Source organism: Leucoraja erinacea, chromosome 11 (assembly GCF_028641065.1).
Source record: "Leucoraja erinacea ecotype New England chromosome 11, Leri_hhj_1, whole genome shotgun sequence".
Lineage (NCBI taxonomy): Eukaryota > Metazoa > Chordata > Chondrichthyes > Rajiformes > Rajidae > Leucoraja > Leucoraja erinaceus.
In genome coordinates, this window is record NC_073387.1 from 38440147 (window position 1) to 38463758 (window position 23612).

Below are 23612 nucleotides of genomic sequence, written 5' to 3' on the forward strand. Positions count from 1 at the left end.
ATCCATCAGCAAACCCAGTCTGTTTTCCTGAGTCAGGGCTCATTGTCATTGATATGCAGGGCAAATAAAATAATTCCCACCACTAAATGGGATGTGCCCTCTGTCCCCAGGAAATTTGCATAGTCCTGCACTGGGATTATCATATGGTAAAATGGTCAGGGTTATCATGCAGACTGTAGCCAATGGTGGACCAAATCAGTGCAAGGCCTTCAGTAATGTAGGGCTGCTAATACCAACTTGGTCTTTGCAGGACAAGGAATAAGTTGGATGGACAAGATGCTGATGGGCTACTACCTCAGCCTTGTTTGACTTCCAGGTGATTGATGAGGAAGGACCGTCAGTGGTGGTGGAAAGTTACAGCAGGAGCATGTTTAGGCTTTACAGCCAAATCCATATAACAAAACCATATAACCATATAACAATTACAGCACGGAAACAGGCCATCTCGGCCCTACAAGTTCATGCCGAACAAATTTTTTCCTCTTAGTCCCACCTGCCTACACTCATACCATAACCCTCCATTCCCTTCTCATCCATATGCCTATCCAATTTATTTTTTAATGATACCAATGAACCTGCCTCCACCACTTCCACTGGAAGCTCATTCCACACCGCTACCACTCTCTGAGTAAAGAAGTTCCCCCTCATATTACCCCTAAACGTCTGTCCCTTAATTCTGAAGTCATGTCCTCTTGTTTGAATCTTCCCTATTCTCAAAGGGAAAAGCTTGTCCACATCAACTCTGTCTATCCCTCTCATCATTTTAAAGACCTCTATCAGGTCCCCCCTTAACCTTCTGCGCTCCAGAGAATAAAGACCTAACTTATTCAACCTATCTCTGTAACTTAGTTGTTGAAACCCAGGCAACATTCTAGTAAATCTCCTCTGTACTCTCTCTATTTTGTTGACATCCTTCCTATAATTGGGCGACCAAAATTGTACACCATACTCCAGATTTGGTCTCACCAATGCCTTGTACAATTTTAACATTATATCCCAGCTTCTATACTCAATGCTCTGATTTATAAAGGCTAGCATACCAAAAGCATTCTTTACCACCCTATCTATATGAGATTCCACCTTCAAGGAACTATGCACGGTTATACCCAGATCCCTCTGTTCAACTGTATTCTTCAATTCCCTACCATTTACCATGTACGTCCTATTTTGATTTGTCCTGCCAAGGTGTAGCACCTCACATTTATCAGCATTAAACTCCATCTGCCATCTTTCAGCCCATTTTTCCAAATGGCCTAAATCACTCTGTAGACTTTGGAAATCCTCTTCATTATCCACAACACCCCCTATCTTGGTATCATCTGCATACTTACTAATCCAATTTTCCACACCTTCATCCAGATCATTGATGTACATGACAAACAACAGAGGACCCAACACAGATCCCCCACTAGTCACCTGCCTCCAACCCGATAAACAGCCATCCACCATTACCCTCTGGCTTCTCCCATTCAGCCACTGTTGAATCCATCTTGCTATTCCTGCATTTATACCCAACAGTTGAACCTTCTTAACCAACCTTCCATGAGGAACCTTGTCAAAGGCCTTACTAAAGTCCATATAGACAACATCCACTGCTTTACCCTCGTCAATTTCCCTAGTAACCTCTTCAAAAAATTCAAGAAGATTAGTCAAACATGACCTTCCAGGCACAAATCCATGTTGACTGTTCCTAATCAGACCCTGTTTATCTAGATGCTTATATATATTATCTCTAAGTATCTTTTCCATTAATTTGCCCACCACTGAAGTCAAACTAACAGGTCTATAATTGCTAGGTTTACTCTTAGAACCCTTTTTAAACAATGGAACAACATGCGCAGTACGCCAATCCTCGGGGACTATTCCCATTTCTAATGACATTTGAAATATTTCTGTCATAGCCCCGGCTATTTCTACACTAACTTCCCTCAATGTCCTAGGGAATATCCTGTCAGGACCTGGAGACTTATCCACTTTTATATTTTTCAAAAGTGTCAGTACTTCTTTTACTTTGAACCTCATAGTATCCATAGCTACTCTACTAGTTTCCCTTACCTCACATAATTCAATATCCTTCTCCTTGGTGAATACCGAAGAAAAAAAATTGTTCAATATCTCCCTCATCTCTTTTGGCTCTGCAGATAGCTGTCCACTCTGTCTCTCCAATGGACCAATTTTATCCCTCGTTATCCTTTTGCTATTAATATAGCTGTAGAAACCCTTTGGATTTACTTTCATCTTACTTGCCAAAGCAACCTCATATCTTCTTTTAGCTTTTCTAATTTCTTTCTTAAGATTCTTTTTACATTCCTTATACTCCTCAAGCACCTCATTTACTTCATGCTGCCTATATTTATTGTAGATCTCCCTCTTTTTCCAAACAAGATGTCCAATTTCCCTTGAAAACCAGGGCTCTTTCCAATTTTTACTGTTTCCCTTCAACCGAACAGGAACATAAAGATTCTGTACTCTTAATATTTCCCCTTTAAATGTCCTCCATTTCTCTTCTACATCTTTCCCATAAAACAAATTCCCTTTTGCAATTTCTGCCACTATTTCATTCCAAGTGATAGGAGGGATAATGTCACAGCCTCCATTTGTCCCCAAATTTTCTCACTGCAATGGACTTAGGCAGTAGCATCTCGAGCATAGCATGAAATGACTTGCCAACCAGGTAGATGATGCTGTCATCCAAGGGCTTGTGTATGTTCCAGGGTAAGACAGAGACATCCAAAGATATAATTGAAAATGCAAATTGGGCTCTTACGCCGTACAGAGAACAATGTTTTCCTATCATAGACAACAGGGCAGATCATTTTGGTACTCTATCCATTTTTAGCATTGTTCAGCTGAAAAGAGATAAGGTATTGGATTTAATTTGTTTTGGCAGAGTGTCAGGAGAAGAAAAATATACCTCTGGGTACAATGGAATCAACTAATTAGTTAGTTTGCTTCTCTGTTAGTTTAGTTTATTGTCATGTGTATCGTGGTACGGTGAAAAGTATTTGTTGCATGATATCCAGTCAGCGGAAAGACTGTACGTGATTACAATCAAGCTACAGTGTACAGATACCGGATAAAGGGACTAACATTTACTGCACAATAATGTCCAGTAAAGTCCTATTACAGATAGTTCACGTCTATCCCTGGTTTCTTTCTCACTATTTCCTCCTCCTTGGGTGGATCCTATACCTGAACTTATCTTCTTCCTAGATTTAAGATCAGTCTACAGAAAGGTCCCGAAGCATAACATTGCCTATCCATATCCTCCAGAGAAACTCAGCGGGTGAGGCAGCATCTATGAAGCGAAGGAATAGGTGACATTTTGGGTAGAGACCCTTCTTCAGCCTGATCAGTCTGAACAAGGGTCTCAACCCGAAACGTCACCTATTCCTTCGCTCCCTAGGTGCTGCCTCACCCGCTGAGTTTCTCCAGCATTTTTGTCTACCTTCGATTTTTCCAACATCTGCAGTTCTTTCTTAAACATAACCTCCAGAGATGCTGCCTGACTCGTTGAGTTACTCCAGCACTTTAGTTTTTTTTTAAAAAGCCACTTTGACTGCCAAATAATGTGGTGACAAGGAAAACAGACATGTCTGGGCTGTGCTTTACAAATTTCGACTGGATAGTCGTATATTAATGGTGGAGTCCTGAGAGAGGATTGCAATCTTTTGAGATGGCTAGCTCGAGTAAAATGCAGGAGTAACCCAGCAGGACAGGAAGCATCTCTGGAGAGAAGGAATGGGTGATGTTTCGGGTCGAGATCCTTTTTCAGACCCTACACATCCTTCCTACACATTTTGTCCTTCTCTCCGGAGATGCTGCCCGTCCCGCTGTGTTACTCCAGCATTTTGTGTCTGTCTTCGGTGGAAACCAGTGTCTGCAGTCCCTTCCTACTGCTCTGTGATGGTGTTTGGGAAATGCCTATGCTACTGTGTCATGGTCATTTTCTGTGCTGAAACCTCAAAAATAAATACAATATTTGGATCAATGTAAACCCCCCCCCACTGTTTTAATATAATAACAATTAATGGTTACTGTAATTTTATTTAATTATTCCAGGTGAAGAAGCGTATAAATTATATGCAACTGATGCAGATGGCGACACACTGACCTATTCTATTTCCGGAGCAGATGCAGGATATTTCCAAGTAGATATAAACACTGGCATTGTCACAGTAAAAGTCGCTTTGGATCGCGAGGTAACCTAGAAATAAGGTTGGACTGTAATTGTAAAAGGTTTAAGTTCAAGTCCGAAATTCAGAATTATGGGTTAGCATTAAAAACTAACTTTAACAGAAGATTTTATTTCATTCAAAGATTACTGCTTATTCCTCAAAAAATACGCCTCATGCAAAGATACATAACTATTGTGAAAGATATTATATAAAATTGAAGAGAGCCCTCGAAACATAATTGAATGAAAGATTATAAAGAAATCACAGGGAGAATTTTCACAAGAATCATCCATTTCCAAAGTAAAATACAGCAGCTGCCAAATACATCCATTGTTTGAGTGCTGTTTTGTAACCATGTGTCCACATACATGTGTACATTTGGATGTATTTGGATAAATCACCATTGTTGAGGGTTGCAGCATTTTAACACATTGGAAGCATGCAGACTAAGCATGTGTGTGACTTGGAATCACTGCTAAAGTCCATATTTGCACCTATAGCAGCAAATCAATATACATGCAGAGTCTGCAAACTTCTAATGCCAATGCCACGTGCTCAACTTGTGTGAAGGATGAAGCTTGGAGCAGCAGCACCCACTGTCTTCAAGTTCCCTGAGAATGTTTTTGAAAGGGATCATCAACTGCTTTGATGAGTCATTTTCACACCCTACCCTTCCATATCCCTTTCCCATGACTCTCAGTCAGAAAAAAGGTCTCGACCCGAAACATCACCCATTCCTTTTCTCCAGAGATGGTCCCACTGCTCCTGCTCCAGCATTTAGTGTCTATATTCAGTGTAAACCACCATCTGCAGTTCCTTTCTACACTATTTCTAATTGCATGAAAAATAGTGTTGGTTCAAAGAGCATTTGGTACGCCTATATTCCCAGGAGTGCCATGCCATGAGCTAGAATTTAGAAGATTGAGGGGGGATCTTATAGAAACTTACAACATTCTTAAGGGATTGGACAGGCTAGATGCAGGAAGATTGTTCCCGATGTTGGGGAAGTCCAGAACAAGGGGTCACAGTTTAAGGATAAGGGGAAAATCTTTTAGGACCGAGATGAGGAAAGCTTTTTTCACAGAGAGAGTGGTGAATCTCTGGCCAGTCGAGGCCAGTGCATTGGCTATATTTAAGAGGGAGTTAGATGTGGCCCTTGTGGCTAAAGGGATCAGGGGGTATGGAGAGAAGGCAGGTACAGGATACTGAGTTGGATGATCAGCCATGATCATATTGAATGGCGGTGCTGGCTGTAGGAAGGCACGTCCATCAGATATCTTCTCATAGAAATGCATGCTTCAATGCAGAACAATGTCTGAGGGACCTGTAATTCATTAATGAGGTCCTCAGCAACATATGCCACATGACCCAGCCACATTTATAAAAGCAGAGACTACTCTGGATCACTTTGCCAGTGCAGCATCAAAAGGAACAGGATTATCTCATTCGGCTCCCTGAGCTGGATCACCCTTCAATGAGATCATGGTCCATCAATGATGGAATAATTGTCATATTCCATAAGACTGGTGACCAATATTCTACAAATCTCAAAGCAGGGGCAATTTACAGAAGCTAATGAATCTACAACCCTGCACATCTTTAGAATGTGGGAGGAAACCAGAGCATTTGGAGAAAATCCACACGGTCATAGGAGAATGTAGAAAGTGCGTACAGACAACACTCGCAGTCAGGATCGAACCCGGATCTCGGGCGATATAAGGCAGAAACTCTACCGCTGTGCCACTCTGCCATCCTTACGCCACTGTGCCACCCTTCTTATAAATGCAGAAAATGCTGGAAATATTCAGCAAGTGGGGCATCATGAGAAGGTCCATTTTCAACTACCTGGCTTATACATTTAGCTTTCACTGGATGCAAGTGTTTCCCATATACAGTGGAGCCTTCTGATCTTGTATCAGGGACTTTGAAGCAGGGATTTGAGCCTCCAACCATCTAGATCAACGGAGGTAGGTTATTGAAGGCAGAGATTACTTTCCCGACCTGTGAAGTGTTTGCTCTCTTTCATTTGTAAGGAGTTTGACAACCTAGTAAATGCTACTAATGTTGCTTGCAAACCGCTTCAAATAATGCTTCAACCTGATTGTAAGTGGCTGTGAGCTCAATCATATGTTATCACCAAGGAGCCTTGAGGCAGTTTACCATTTTTAATTTTGTGAATGGTTAAATCATTTAATGCTTGCTCCAGCTAATGTATTACCCTTTTTTGTTTTTAATACCAGGCCAATGACATTTTGAATGTTGAGATTGGTGCGAATGATGGAAATGGTATGCGTACTCAGGTAAGTTCTGTTAACTTTATTTAAAGTAAAAAACCCCTAGCTTGAATAGACAATGTAAAACTGTTTGAGTGAATGTACTAAAAAGATTGATATTGCCATAAATAAGCACATTGCAAAATATGCAAATCGAGAAAATACAGTAACAGCTGAAAGCTGAAGGGTGAAATGATTTTTAAACCAGTTTCAAAGCTTATGTATTTGATTGAACTTTGAAGTCCTCTAGATTTAAAATCTTTTACATTATTTAATTTATTTCACTGGATTAGCATTAATTAAACTTATTGATCTGCAAACTCCAGCCTTGTGTATTTGGTCATGTTCTGCTTCTAAAACTTGAGGTTCATCACACCAGATTTACAATGAATCTAAAATTATACTAACATTATTTAATTATGTTTTTGATAGTGGGTTGATGAATAAATTTGATCAGATTGTACTGATTATACTCAAATTTATAAGATTATACTCATACTCATACTCAAAAAGGAGTAAACGGGTCCTTTTCACAATGGCAGGCAGTGACTAGTGGGGTACCGCAAGGCTCAGTGCTGGGACCCCAGCTATTTACAATATATATTAATGATCTGGATGAGGGAATTGAAGGCAATATCTCCAAGTTTGCGGATGACACTAAGCTGGGGGGCAGTGTTAGCTGTGAGGAGGATGCTAGGAGACTGCAAGGTGACTTGGATAGGCTGGGTGAGTGGGCAAATGTTTGGCAGATGCAGTATAATGTGGATAAATGTGAGGTTATCCATTTTGGTGGCAAAAACGGGAAAGCAGACTATTATCTAAATGGTGGCCGATTGGGAAAGGGGGAGATGCAGCGAGACCTGGGTGTCATGGTACACCAGTCATTGAAGGTAGGCATGCAGGTGCAGCAGGCAGTAAAGAAAGCGAATGGTATGTTGGCTTTCATTGCAAAAGGATTTGAGTATAGGAGCAGGGAGGTTCTACTGCAGTTGTACAGGGTCTTGATGAGACCACACCTGGAGTATTGCGTACAGTTTTGGTCTCCAAATCTGAGGAAGGACATTATTGCCACAGAGGGAGTGCAGAGACGGTTCACCAGACTGATTCCTGGGATGTCAGGACTGTCTTATGAAGAAAGACTGGATAGACTTGGTTTATACTCTCTAGAATTTAGGAGATTGAGAGGGGATCTTATAGAAACTTACAAAATTCTTAAGGGGTTGGACAGGCTAGATGCAGGAAGATTGTTCCCGATGTTAGGGAAGTCCAGGACAAGGGGTCACAGCTTAAGGTTAAGGGGGAAATCCTTTAAAACCGAGATGAGAAGAACTTTTTTCACACAGAGAGTGGTGAATCTCTGGAACTCTCTGCCACAGAGGGTAGTTGAGGCCAGTTCATTGGCTATATTTAAGAGGGAGTTAGATGTGGCCCTTGTGGCTAAGGGGATCAGGGGGTATGGAGGGAAGGCAGGTACGGGATACTGAGTTGGATGATCAGCCATGATCATATTGAATGGCGGTGCAGGCTCGAAGGGCCGAATGGCCTACTCCTGCACCTAATTTCTACGTCTAAAAGCAGGCTTTTATCTAGGCATAAAATTGCAGTTGTGCAAAGTGCAGAGGAATTAAGATGTTCTTGTTCAAAAATTGCTGAAAGGTAACAGACAGATGCAACAGATGGTTAGGAAGGCAAATGACATATTGGTCTTTATTGCAAAAGAATTGAAGATTAAAAAAAAGGGAAAGTGTTGTTATAATTGTACAGGGTATTGGTGAAGCCACAGCTGAAGTATTGTGCAGTTTAGATCCTTTTTATAAGGATATGCTAGTCCAAAATACATTCACTAGGTTAAATTAATTCTTAATTAGACTTAAGAAGGTATGTTAAAAATGGACATCTCTGTCACTGTATATCTAATTTTACTCTCCAGAGCCTTATTCCACCTGGGAAATTTTGATGGCTGTCTACAGTATATAATAGTTTGTGATTTTGTAATTAGAATAACTTTTCCTGTTTTCATCTTCAGAAACAAACTATCATTATTATGGATGCCAATGATGTACCACCCATTTTTATAAACGCTCCATACACAATAACTATTTTTGAGGTGAGTCATTTCCAGTTTTTATCACTGAATTGCTTGAGGCATCGTGCCGCAGTAATGAGTAGCTTGGGTCATGGCATCAAATCCAATCCAAATTGATGCAATGAAATAGAGATGTGTGCTTTCAATCAATTTTCTGTGACAGTATCACTGAGCCTGTCAAAAATATCATAAATAAGCAATAATGTCAGAAGACTAATTTTTTTTTGAGGGGGCCTTTGATTGCACATGAGATAAAATCATCTTTGTGCATTGGGAGATTTTAAACTTGACTCGGGTTTATGCAGTCACTTAAATGTAACCATTTTTTGGGATGGTAATTTAACAGGCAGACGTTATCTTTGTTCATACACAGGAATAGGAATAGGAATAGGAATACTTTATTGTCACATATGACTAGGCACAGTGAGATTCTTTGCTTGCATACCCAATGTATACAAATAGTAGCCACCTATTCTAAGTTACAAAGCATGCCGGCTCCTCCTTTTGTCCCCCATTCCCCCCCCCCCCAACAGTTCCGCCACGCCTGGTCCCCATTGTCCGTTGTTCGCCCCCCCCATTCTCCATTGTCCTCCGTCACTGCAGTCCCTCCATGCCGGGTCCTCTATTGTTCTTCCCCTCCCCCCTCATGGTGGTCCTCCACCCTCTCATCGACTGTCGACTATGGGACGACCCGCGAGGTGTCGCCGCTGCCACGAGGCGTCACCACCACTAAGGCCCCTTTTCGTGAGGCTTCACTGCTGCCACCGCCGAGGCCTCACCACTGTTGATGCCCCACTTCATGCCTCCGTGGTGCCGACCCAGGCCCCAGCCGCAGTCCATCAGGGTTAAGGATGCCCAGCTTCTACTTCACTTCAGATGCAAGAGACTTATAGATGCTGGAGTCTGGAGCAAAAAATAAACTGATGCAGGGTCTCGACCCAATACAACGACCATTCCTTTCCCTCTACGGATGCTGCCTGACCCCCTGAGGTCCATCAGCAATTTATTTTTTAATTCTGCTCCTATACAATGGTTTATAAGGTGGCTGACCATCGAAGGACCTGCAGAATCAGCCTTGGGTGGCAGAATGACTGCACAAAAAGATGCAGCTTGACCCTTGAATCTATGTTGGAAATTACTGAAGAGCAATTTTGGCCATCTAAATTATCTGTATTTTCCTTATATCCATGATTTTTTTCTCTTCTTTTGATATTCCTTTCCTTCGATTCTGAAGATTACCATTGGATTGCAGCACAGTTGCACAGCTGATAGAACTGCTGTCTCACAGAGCCAGAGACCCGGATTACATCCTGACCTCGGGTACTCTTTGTGTACACTTTGCACGTTCTCCCTGTGATCATGTGCGTTTTCTCCCATATTCCCACGACGTACAGGGTTGTAGGTTAATTGACCTCTGTAAATTGCCCCTAGTGAGCATGCAAGTGGATGCTAAGTTGGACAACATAGAACTAGTCTGAATGGGTGATCGATGGTCGGCGTGGAATCAGTGGGCCGAAGAGCCTCTTTCTATGCTGTATCTTTCAACCAATCATTCAATTGAACGTGTATCCACCAATCAACTTGGTGATGCATCCAAAGACTAACCAAACTTTTCCTCAGAAGTCTATCCTCATGAGATTTCTGGTTCTCTGCAACTTGGCTATAGAATCGTAGAAGATTTCAAACACAGGTGGAGGCATCAATTAACATAGGCCGATATATTCTAATCCCACCTTCCATGCTCAGGTCCAGCAGGTCATGGCATTTTAAGTACATACCTATGGGCTTTTTTAAAATGTGATGTCTCTATCTACCATTCTTTCAGGCAGTGAGTCTTGGTCCCTTACTACGCTAGTTGATGAGAAAAGTCATACCTATTTCCTCCCTGCTTCTCCAGTGCCAGTGCCCCCTGAATTATAACAACTCAGCTCAGGAAAGCCTTTAGAAGCACTTTTCCTTTGACTCCTCCTATTACCTCCAAATCCAAGTTGTAGTTATGGGCACGCACAAGGGCCCCAGCTATGCCTGCGTCTTTGTAGGGTACATCGAACAATCCTTGTTCGAGGCGTACCGTGGCCCTATCCCCGACTCTACCGCCGCTATATTGATTACATTGGCGCTACCTCCTGCACCCATGCAGAACTCACTGACTTCATCCATTTCACCACTAACTTCCATCTGGCACTCAAATTCACCTGGAATTTCACCTATCACCCTACTGTTTCAAGAACTCACTATCTCCATCGCAGGTACCAGACTGCTGACCGTCATTTACTACAAACCCACTGACTCCCATGGCTATCTGGACTACACTTCTTCCCACCTTGCTTCCTGTAAGTCTAATATAGCATTCGTTAACTGTACAGTCCCAAAAACAAATCACAATATATTTTAATCCCTCATCGTATTGTTTACAACCAACGGAACCCCTGGTTGAACAGCCATGAGTCGGACTCCACTTATAATAACAGTCTTAATCAAACTATGTTCTTATACAGTCAATTCAAACCACTATTACAACAGTGTATCTAACACTCAAAACTTTAAATCAAAGGCAATACACAGTAAATACGATGAAACAATTGGCAAATCTTAAACACACTTTAAACTGCAGCTTCACAAATCATAACTATTAACAATTTCAGCAAACTATTTATTGTACACAGATTAACCTGGAAGAAAATATATACATTTTACAACATCCAGCTCCCAATATGGAAGCCTGGAATTGGAACTAACCAGCACTTCAATATGAAGTCCTGAATTTGGCAAATTTGGATCGACAAATTTTAGCTCGTTACTTTCTTATCCAAGCATTTTTTAGTACGCAAATTCAAATTCAAATTTTTAAACAGACGTCTTTATTATTATTAACTTCTCAGGATTGGTTAAAAGTGTTTTCTGCCAATTATACTCTAACCACTGAGTTCCTGGTACCTTTACAGAACCTCTCCCTTTTCAGTTCTGCCTACTACTCACACAGGCGGGGACTCAGACCCTCATAGGCTCACACCATAGCTTCTTCCCTCCTACCTGGTTGGTACTGGGCATCAGCGTGTGTCCGCTTCATGCTGGAATTCGATGCCTATCTTAAAAGTGCCTTTCCAATTTGCACCCTCAGCAACGATGCAGTCCTTCACCTCTTAGTACTGAAACCTAACCCAGTCCTGAATATTCAGATACCCCAGCCAATCGCATATCCCAGTCCGGGCAGGGTCCCAAATCCATCAGCTACTCTTTTGGTGTCAGGCCAACTCAATGGTACCTGACTGCAACAGCTGTTGACTAACTCAGAAGGGTCTTTCACCCCCAAGGCAAGGACACCCTTTCCTCGACCCTCAGGTCTGATCGCAAACTTATGTCTGGGGTCCGTTGAGATCCCGGATGAGCCCCCAATGTAATTATGCTCCTAAGGCTTACCCCCCTTAGTCTAGTTCAGTAAAACACTGAGTCAAGCACCGGGTCACTACCCTGTATTCTTTATTCTTCCCAACAATAACGAACTCCCTATACAATATCTAACCACTGCGGGTTCTATCCTTAGAAACATAGAAACATAGAAAATAGGTGCAGGAGGAGACCAATCGGCCCTTCGAGCCAGCACCGCCATTCATTGTGATCATGGCTGATTGTCCCCAATCAATATCCCATGCCTGCCTTCTCCCCATATCCTTTGATTCCACTAGCCCCTAGAGCTCTATCTAACTCTCTCTTAAATCCATCCAGTGATTTGGCCTCCACTGCCCTCTGTGGCAGGGAATTCCACAAATTCACAACTCTCTGGGTGAAAAAGTTTTTTCTCACCTTTTTCTCACCTTTTCTCCATTCTTAAATGGCCTCCCCTTTAAGCTAAGACTGTGGCCCCTGGTTCTGGACTCGCCCAACATTGGGATCCTTGTCTCTGCTCGTTCAAGCCCTTCAGCCTCGTGCAAGCAGACACATCTAAAAGGTCACGCAGTCCAAAGTGCCCCTCCAGAAGATCGATTACGATCCTCGTGGGGTCTACTCTTTTATAGGTCACGGAATGGGACTGAGAGGGAAAGATAGATCACCCATGATTGAATGGTGGAGTAGACTTGATGGGCCGAAAGGCTAGATTCTGCTCCTATCTCTTACGCACTTGAACTAACCAGTGCAGGCCTTTGAACTTCTTGTTCAGTAACATTAATTTTACATTATCTTTTTTTTAACGTTATGTCAGATTAAAAAGCAATTACATCCGTGATTAATGTGCTAAGTTAACATATTGTTAACTTCTCTTAATTGTTACTTGAATTAATAATTAATGGATTTGTTTTTTTTACAGAATGAAACTGAAGGAACAATATTATTTAATGCCTTTGCAGAGGATTATGATCAAGGGCCTGCTGGAGAAATAAATTATAACATTCTGGAAGTAAGTCGTTTTGAATGAAATCCAATAAATTACACTAATTTGATTTAATTTCCTTTATTTGTTGCTTCTGGCTACATAAGTGGAGTGATAACATCCACAGTAATCTGCATCTGCCATGCATTTTCCCACTCACCCCAACCTATCAAATTGCAGAAATAAATTAAACACTCATCACAGCTCGCACTGCCATTCTGCAAAAGATAAGAATTTCCTCATTTTGAATGAAATTGCAGCACCCCACTTCCTGTTCAACATACTTTTGAACAGTAGTTGGCATTGATAGAATTGCTGCTCGACCTGATACCACGTTATTTTTCAGAACAATGACACCATTGGCAATCAAAATAAATGTTTAACTTTTGTTTTGAAATGGAGGATGGAACAGCTGAAAGGTTAACCAGGTGTATAGCCCTGATTATTTATCTTTTGTGAATTAGTGAAATATTCAAACAAATAAATCATTATACTGATTTTCATGTTGTGTCCTATCAGGTAACCCTTGCTTCTGAAGATCCACTGGGGAAAAAATAGTTCAGCACAAACTTCATTCACTTGGAGACGAGCATAAACCACCAGCATGTAGCAAAATATTTTGGACCAAATTAAGACTGTTAGTAATAAACTGCAAGAAACATCTAATCGGTTATAAAAGGTCATAAATGAATGCTATATGCCAACCTGTATCTTGACGTCATCGATGAACAGAAATAAACTTACTTCACCTAATTCTGATATTACTAAACTTTCTGTGTAGGAAGGAACTACGGATGTTGGTTTCCACTGACGTGAAACACAAAATGCTGAAGTAACTCAGCGGGATAGTGAGCGCCTCTGCAGACACTCCAGCATTTTGTGCCTATCTTTACTAAACTTTCTGTTAGATAATTATCATATGAAATCCTGCCTGATGCTTGTTTCTCTTATATTAAAAGTATATATGTTTTTCTATCAACTTTCAACACCCATCTTAAATCTCCTGCATAAATGGATCATTCACAACTGCTCTTGGGTTATGCGAATGGTTCATGAGTCATGTACCAATGAGTCAAGATCATCTGATGTTCTCTAAATGGTTGGATAACTCCTGTTTCTTGTTCTGTTACAGGTTCTGCCAGATGACCCATATCTTTTTAAAATTCAGCAGAATGGAAGTGTTATTTTGAACGGTACACTGAGTTACACTGAGAAAAGCAGGTTCTATCAGTTAACGCTCGAAGCTTCAGTAAGTTTAAAATTATTCTGATTGAACCCAAGTATTCATTATTCTAATGCTATGACTTCTGAATACATATCCTGTGTGTTTTACAGGACAGTGGTGGAAAGTATCATGGAAAAGATGTTGTTCAGAAATCCTCTGCATTTGCACTTATTAATATTGAAGATGTTCCTGACATGAACCCCAAATTTCAGAACACCCCTTATCAAGCCACGATCCCTGAGAATTCCAAAGTGGTATGTATGTAAAACTACATATTTGCCAGAAAAATTGTGGGTAGATGAGGGGTGATGTAAATTTAAAACTAACCTGTTGTAGCAATGTTGTAGCTGACTGGTTAACACGCAACAGGTGACAATAAACGAAACGAAACTAAACCAAATAAACTAAACCAAACTAAACTAAACCAAACCGAACTAAACTAAACAATAACTCCATTATTTTTAAGCAGCTGAGAAGAGAATGAAAACTGGAGTCAGTGTGGTTAGTAATAGGATTTATGTGAAGATTCTGTCCAATTTAATGTTGGTAGTATACGTTGTCTATATTTATAGATTGACAATTAGCAAGATTGAAAAGCTGGTTAGACGTCTGGTGGTTACCCTGCACTGGTCTTCAGATGATGAACAGAGAGAACAATTTGGACGGAGTGGAATCATAGATAGATGATTAACAGGGAAAGATTAGTCAAGGAGAACATGAAGAGTGGGAGCTCAAGATGGTGATGATGAGATAATAGATAGGAAGTGAGAGTGAGGGAAATTAATTTGGTTGTAGGCCGGCAAACTAATATGCTTGTTGCAACTGGAAATGATCTCTTCTACTTTACATTCTCAACCAGTCATGAACATAATCTTAGCCCCTTGTCAAGCAGATTTGATGTATTTGCTGCAAACAATTGTTCAGCCTGGATGTTTATTGAGATATGTAAAGGAAGCAGGAAATTGGGATTTGTTTTTGGTTTGGCATTAGTTAACAAACTGGTTTCCCTCAGGTTTTTAAAAACATTTATCAGCTCTCATCCCCAATTTTGAGTTGAATTGATTGTCTGGGTTTTGGCTGCATTGGCTTTTTGGACCTGAGAGTAGAGCATAATGCATGACTTGAAGCTGGAGCTGAGATGGTATTAAAAGTGTCAATGGGAGATTGGAGGCTCCAGATTGGGAGCATGGACACAGCAAGGATCAAATGTTTGAGGGTAGGGAGAGCAAGAGTTTGATTAGTACGGGTGTTAGGAGTTATGGGGAGAAAGCAGGAGAATGGGGTTAGGAGGGTCAGATAGATCAGCCATGATTGAATGGTGGAGTCGACTTGATGGGTCGGATGGCCTAATTCTGCTCCTATCACTTATGACCTTATGATCTTATGAGAGTTGGAAAAGTTGAATCAGATTTTTGGATTGGATGGAGATTGTGCCTTGGGAGTGGGCAGGGTATATTGTGGGTGATCAGATAACAGGGGTGTTTAAGCAGATGAACTAGATGGATCATTGCCCCTCGTCTTAGATTACAGTTTAGAACTCGTTTGGTGGAAAAGCCTTTAGCTGGTGCATTTCCCAGATTAAGCGTGTCCGTCGAAGGCCTATTGACAGAGGTTCATCACTATGTTTACTATCGCGTATGGGCAGGTGTGCAATGGAACTGCTGTTACTGGAGGTAATGAAGGCAAGAGTTTCAACAAAGAGGCAGGAGTGGTTGGATGGTGCTAGAAAGGTGAAAATAGACAGTCATAGTGTAACATATATGTCTAATTAGAAATAGCACAACACCAATGTTATGAACAATCTGTTATGAACCTCTGGCAGTTGCCATTGAGAGGGATGGAGTGTGCTACTAGTTTTGGATAAGAAGGACATTTTTGCTCATCTTATTTTGGAAGCCATGAAGTAGCCTAGTTTCTAGTTTAATTATTTGTTAGTTTAGAGATACAGCGTGGAAACAAGCCTTTGGCCCACCGAGGGTAGACAAAAATGCTGGAAGAACTCTGCGGGTGAGGCAGCATCTATGGAGCGAAGGAAATAGGTCGAACCCCTTCTTCAGACTGATGTGAGGGTGGGGGGGGCAGAAGAAAGGAAGAGGTGGAGCCAGTGGGCTGAGGGAGAGCTGAGAAGGGGAGGAGAAAGTAAGGACTACCTGAAATTAGAGAAGTCAATGTTCATACCGCTGGGGTGTAAACTGCCCAAGCGAAATATGAGGTGCTGCTCCTCCAATTTACGGTGGTGCTCACTCTGGCCATGGAGGAGGCCCAGGACAGAAAGGTTGTATTTGGAATGGGAGGGGGAGTTGAAGTGCTGAGCCACTGGGAGATCAGGTTGGTTATTGTGAAATGAGCGGAGGTGTTCGGTGAAGCGATCGCCAAGCCTATGCTTGGTCCCACCGAGTCCGTGCCAACCAACGATCACATGTACAATAGTTCTATCGTACACATGTGGGACAATTTACAGAAGCCAATTAACCTACAAACTTGCACGTCTTTGGAATGTGGGTGCTCCCGGTGAAATCCACGCAGTCAGCACCAATAGTCAGGATCGAACCCGGGTCTCTGCTGCAGCGCCAATGTGCCATCCTGCGCCACTGCCGCTCTGCACCACTCTGCTGCCCTACACCACTGTGCCGCCCTGCATCACAGTGCTGCCTTGTGTCACTTGGCTGCACGGTACCACAACGCTTTAGAGCTTGTACAAGAGCAAGTTCTATAGTCTATTATTTGTCTCTAATTTGGTGTTGGTGCTGCCTCTGAGATGAGAAATGAGAAAGTCGATGCTTGTAACCTGCGAGTAAAAGGAAGAACTGACCACACTGAAAGTAGTAAAATTCTTAACGTATAATATAAAACTTCCTGCCTATAACAACTTCTTCCTGCCTCATAATCCCTTTCTTTACTCACACCAATTATGGGACCACCTAATGGTAACTTTGTTTATTTTTCTGAACAATGTTTTCATGGAAACATCATCTAGATCAATTGAGAGTACTGAGCTGCAGCTGCCTCGGAGTTGTTTCACTTTTTATGTCGTATAAATTGAAGTTAGCTCTATAGTTTAGTACAGTTTTCATTTGTAGAACATCAGAAGGGGAATATGGCATGCCATTAAAAGTACCATCTGGTTTGGGGGATGTGATTTATCTTGGCTGATGCTGTCCCTCCACAGGAAGCAGGAATGCAGCAGAAGTACATTAAAAAAACTTCTACCCTATAATAAAAAAAATTAAATCAACGTTTCTCATAAAAAAAAAACGTAAGATGGAATAAGTGTGAAGGAAGTAAAATCAAAAAGGATAGAAGCAGGAAAATTCCAAATCAGGTCAAGCCATTTTAAGGTCCACAAGCTCTGTTCCTGTGTTATGCTTTTCTCGGTTGAATATATTTGTTAAGTACAACACAGTGGGGAACAGCCACAATGAAAATCTTGCTCGGCTAAGCAACTTTTGAGATTGCTTTAAGGGCCTGTCCCACTTGGCGATTTTTTTCGGCGACTGCCGGCATCATTGACTGACGTATCAGGTCACCGAAAAATATGCGGCGTGACGAGGCGGTGACGGGCCATGACGCGGCGTGATGATGTCTGACGCATTTTGTTTCAAGTGTCGCAACATTTGTTTTGTCGCTGCTGGATTTTGAAATGTTCAAAATCTTTTGGCGACACTGATACAAAGCCGGCAGTTGCTGAAAACATGGCCAAGTGGGACTGGCCCTTTACCTTTCAATAAGATTAAGGCTGAAGATCATCAACTCCATACCCTGAACTATTTCCATATTCCTTGCTTGGCTTGAGGCCATCAACCTACCCATCAGTTAAGTTAGCAGGGCTTTCACTTTACATCGGAGAAGAGAAAACATTAAACATCCTCAGATTAAAGAGATTTCTCCACATATCTGAGTCTGTGGCTTTAGTGCTAGACTCCCGGCGGCATGGTGGCGTAGTGGTAGAGTTACTGCCTTACAGCGCCAGAGACCCAGGTTTGATCCTGACTAGGGGTGCTTGTCTGTATGGTGTTTCTACGTTCTCCCCCCGTGACCTGTGTGGGTTATCTCTGAGATCTTCGGTTTCCTCCAAAGACTTACAGGTTTGTAGGCTTGGTATATTAAAAAAAAAAGTAAATAGTCCCTAGTGTGTGTAGGATAGTGTTAGTGTGCGGGAATCGCTGGCCGGTGCAGACTTGGTGGGCTGAAGGGCCTGTTTCCGCGCTGCATCTTTAAACGTTCATTCTTTTTTCATTGTTTTCCTTCTGTGAACCTACTCTCAATACACATTAGTATATTACCACAAATTCCACGTGCTCTATTTTTGTTCAGTAACATCCGGTGCGAGACCTTTTTGAAAGACTTGGAAATACACCACATTCGCTTGTTCTCCTTCTAGTTTAGTTTAGTTTAGTTTAGTTTATTATTGTCATATGTACCGAGGTACTGAAAAACTTTTTGTTGTGTGCTATCCATCAATAGAAAAACTGTACATGATTACAATCAAACCATCCACAGTGTACAGATACAGGATAATGCTTAGTACAAGGTAAAGTCCAGTAAAGTCTGACTAAAGATAGCTCAAAGGTCTCCAGTGAGGTAGATTGATGGTCAGGACCACTCTCTAGTTGGTGGGGGAATGGTTCAGTTGCCTGATAACAGCTGGGAAGAAACTATCCCTGAATCTTGAGGTATGCATTTTCAAACCTCTGTACCTCTTGCCTGATAGACGAGGGCAAGAAGAGGGAGTGACCGGGGTGAGACTAGTCCTTGATAATGCTGGTGGTCTCATCGAGGCAGCGTAAAGTGTTGATGGAGTCAGTAGAAGGATGCTTGGTTTGCATGATGGTCTGGGCTATGTCCACAACCATGGTGGCGCAGCGGTAGAGTTGCTGCCTCACAGCGCCTGAGACCCAGGCTTGATCCTGACCCCAGGTGCTGTCTGTACGGAGTTTCTACGTTCTCCCTGTGACCGCGTGGGTTTTCTCCGAGCTCTTCCGTTTACTCCCACACTCCAATGAAATACAGGTTTGTAGGTTAATTGGCTTGGTATAGATGTACAATTGTCCCTGATGTGTGTGTAGGATAGTATTAATATGCGGGGATCGCCAGTCAGTGCAGACTCGGTGGGCCGAAGGACGCTGTATCTTTAAACTAAACTAAACTAAACTAAACTCATCTGCAATTTCTTGAGGTCTTGGATGGAGCTGTTCTCAAATCATGCTGTGATGCATCCTGATAAAATGCTTTCTACTGTGTAACTGCAGAAGTTGGTGAGGGTTGTTGGGGACAGTTCACGTATTAGAGAAATTATTGATAATTAAGCCTCTAGTGCTATGGGTCACATTGTCTGATCCACCAGTGCTACTTTCTGGAGGTTCAGTCACACTCCTGGGCTTCTTGCTTCCAGTTCCTTTACAGTGTTAAATATTTATTTCTGTATATGTATTAGTCCAAATATTAGCATAATAAGCAAAAATACCTCTTTTTAATAAACTTATTATGGTTACTTCAAGGCGGTACCATATAACATAGCTATCTATATTATACCCTTGAATATGTTCTTTGTATGATTTTAAAAAAGGACACTTTTTGAAAAGCTCTATAGCAATAAAACATGAATAAACATCTTCAGGAACACAATTAAATAAATGATCTTAAACCCAGAGTTGTTTAACTGGATAGACAGATATACTGTGTTATTTAATATTACATAATGATATCAATACCTATGTAATGCATGTGGCTATCCAAACTAACTTTGGAAATGTGTTTTGAATTACATTTTCCTCGAAGGGAACGCCAGTATTTCGAGTTTTGGCCATAGATGGTGATCTGGGAATTAAGGACAAAATTACATACACCATTCAAAGTAAGGCAGACATTTTCTTTCATTCTCTGTCATTATGCTTGCTTATGATTCTGAGTGTCAACTTAATTTAAAGTCTGCTGTAAATTTCTCACACTGTACAATAATTGAAAGCATACTTGATACAATCAAAATATTATTCCCAAGGCAACAAATAGAAATGAGTCACTCACTTTGATTAAATTATAACCTTTCTTTTATTTCATTGTTGTTTTATTTTCCACATTGTTCCTGCACTTTTCAATGAGTGCAATAAATAACAATAATAAAAACAGAAAATGCAGGCAAAATAGAGCATCTGCGGGAACATTAAAATCTTAGTTGAGGACTTTTGATCAGAACCAGCCAGTTCTGATACAGACTGAAAAGACTGATTACCATTAAATTCTGTGGGTTTTCATGTGCCTAGTCAGAAGATAGGATGCTGTTTCTTGAGTTTGTGTTGGATCTCAGTGGAACAGTGCATGACCAAAGATATCGGAATACAAATGGATAGGGCATTAAAGAGATGGGGAACTGAATGTTGCATCACCTTTTCAAGCTGAATGGAATTGTTCTGCAAAGTGGCCACCCGTCCTGCTTTTGATTACTCCACTGTACAGGAGACCATATTGTCAACATCAAATGCTGTACACTAAATTGCAAGAAGTGCAAGTGAATTGCTGCGTCACCTTGAACGACTGTTTAGTGCTTAGATGGTTGGAAGGGAATAGGTAAAAGCCAGATGATGCATCTCTTACAACAGGGGAAGGTGCGTTGAGAAGGAAGTGAGTTTTGGTGTAGATGAAAAAGTCAACCAGAGGCACAGTGTAGCACGATGGCGCAGCGGTAGAGTTACTGCCTTACAGCCCCGGGCACCCAGGTTTGTTCCTGACTATGGGTTTCTGTCTGTATGGAGATTTACGTTCTTCCCATGACCGTGTGGGTTTCCTCCCTCACTCCAAAGACTTACAGGTATGTAGGTTCATTGGTTTCAGCAAAATTGTAAATTGTCCTTTGTATGCAGGATAGTGCAGTGCATGGGGATCGCTGGTCAGCACGGACTCGGTGGGCTGGAGGGCCTGTTTCTGTGCTGTATCTCTATAGAAAATTAAACTAAACTAAACTAAACTGAGCGTGATGAAGTGAATGGTGTCTTCTGAATTCTGAAGATATTGCAATGCCTTTCAATAGATTGACATTATACTGGACACTATGCATGTTTTGTAATTTAATAAACCTGCAAATGAAAATAACCAAACAGGTACAGGACAATAACTACTCTGTGTTTTGTTGTGAAATAAACACAGTCTTTGTCAGCCTTTCATTTTGTTCGCAGGTTCAAAACCTCCAGAATTATTTGAAATTGGTCTTCTGAATGGTGAGATACGTGTAAAGGGCGATCTGGACAGAGAGAATCTTTTTGACTTTAATTCAGTCGTTGAACTGCAAGTTACTGTAAGTGGGAATACAGCAGCACGTGTTCTGCAAAATTTAATATATGGTGTTTTGTATAATTGGGATACCTTCATGTATGTTGAATGAACTCGTTATTCAGGGAATGCAGGATGAAAATAAATATTTTTATCAGAAATAATGTTACGCTGTTTTCAGGGTAAAATAAATGCATAATTTATAACCCACGAATGCATTTTGGCTTAATATATCCTTTCCTTCATGAATTCCTCATTTGGGAAATTGATGAGGCCAGAAACAATTTAGGATTCTGCTTCCCCTTACCAAGATCAAGTTATTAAAAGGAAGTATAGTTATTATTATTTTACAATGGATAAACTGTGGGATGTGCATTGTTCCATTTCTTGCTTGTGTTTAGTATATTTTAATTTACAGATACAGTACGGAAACAAGCCCTTCGGCTCACAGTCCATGCTGACCAGTGATTCCCACACACTAATGCTATCTTGCACATTAGGGATCATTTACATATATACCAAGCCAATTAGCTCACAAACATGTACGTCATTGCAGTGTGGAAGGAAACTGAAGACCCCAGAGGAAACCCACGCAGGTCATGGGGAGAACGTACAAACTTTGTGCAGACAAGCACCCATAGTCAGGATTGCACCCGGGTTTCTGGCATGGTAAGGTAGCAACTCTACCGCTGCGCTACCGTGCCACCCAAAAAATATCAATTAATTGTTACTTTTACATCTGTGCCAACAGTGAATGTTTCACAGGATGAAGTGATTACCAGGCATGCACATAGGTCCATCATTTCCAACAGAGTTCTAATGACTAGTTTAGATGCCTCATTAAAAAGTGGTTGGCAGAGGTTGCAGTGGTTCTTGCAGCTGCTGAACAAAATATGTTTAATAATTATAAAGTATATCTATCAAATATAATATCCCAAAACAGAAATGTTCCCTGCACTCCAGTGACCTTGGGATTTTATTTCCGGGCAGAAACATTGACATTTCTTAGCAAGCCCAGGAGAAGAAACACTAACTATAGTAATGTAATAGTTAGTCTTTTATAATGTAATGGTTAGTTGACTTTAAATGAAACAAAGACTGGAATCTGAACTTCAATTATCTATTATGAAAGGTCAATTCTGAGTTACAAATATATAATTGTCAAATGTGAACACAAATGTGAACACAATTAGGCCATAAGCACCCAAGATACTTCAGATTTTTTTTCCAAAATGTTAGCTTCTAAATGACAAATCTGAGTCTCAATTTGTTCTTTTTCATAGGCTGAAGAAATGCACCTCAACATCAATGGAATGGTGGCCTCTGCGAATACAAGTGTATCCATCACAGTAACCGATATCAATGACAACACACCTTCCTTCTATAACTGTAGAATTAACGCCTGTAATTTTAACACGAGTTCAGAAGTCAGATCATTTACCACATCACTTCCTGAACACGCCCCCCAAGGGGCACCAATAGAAAACTTAACAATAGTGGCCCATGATCCCGATGAGGTAAGCTTTTCCAATATCACTTTAATCAATGCATATACATATATTTCATAATCTTTTAAAATTGGAGAGTTCATCTCACGATCCTATTTCAAACATTCAATAAGGGAAAATGGATTTACATTTTCATCCGACTAAATCAAACTATGTTTATCCCCAAGAGCACTTTTAAAAGGAACCACATGTCTGCTTTGTTTTAGGAAGGAAATTTGGTGATTTTTGACTGTTGTAGAGCAAATTGGTCTCTATTTGGCTCCTTAGCTTTCTCTCTCCTTCTCCGCGATGTTAATAACTCAGCTGGATCTACTTATGGGCTATCACAAGCTAATTATCACAAGCAAACTGCTTTGGCCCAGTGGCATAGGCTGAGCTATTTTCTTGTTGGGAGTTTGCAATAGTTAATACTTCAATTTATTACAAGTAAAAATACATTTTTGATTTCCCTTTAGTCAGAAAACTTGTGGATGCCGATTTCTAAAATGTTCTCTTGTTTGGACATGTAGGATGCATTAAATGTAATAAATTACTTAAAATTACCTTAAACAATGTCTTGGACGCATCAAATGGACCAGGTACAGCTGCTGGCTGGTAGGCTATCTGACTGAGACCTTGGTAGGCACAAAATACGAGTAATTCACAGTTCAGACAGCGGAGAAAGGGAATAAGTGACGTTTTGGTTCGGAAGACTTCTTCAGTCTGAAAGG

General features: G+C 41.1%; 1 protein-coding gene across 1 annotated transcript in view; it reads left to right on the plus strand.

Annotated features, from left to right (window-relative positions):
• The first annotated feature begins 4019 nt into the window (after positions 1–4019).
• Positions 4020–23612, plus strand: part of cdhr2 (cadherin related family member 2) — an 84873-nt gene continuing 65280 nt past the window's right edge. The window contains exons 1-9 of the mRNA XM_055643065.1: positions 4020–4202; positions 6419–6478; positions 8478–8558; positions 12844–12933; positions 14039–14155; positions 14242–14385; positions 19910–19985; positions 21301–21419; positions 22678–22911. Of these exons, the coding sequence (XP_055499040.1) occupies positions 6467–6478; positions 8478–8558; positions 12844–12933; positions 14039–14155; positions 14242–14385; positions 19910–19985; positions 21301–21419; positions 22678–22911 (873 nt within the window). The 5' untranslated portion in view covers positions 4020–4202; positions 6419–6466. The remainder of the gene's footprint in view (positions 4203–6418; positions 6479–8477; positions 8559–12843; positions 12934–14038; positions 14156–14241; positions 14386–19909; positions 19986–21300; positions 21420–22677; positions 22912–23612) is intronic.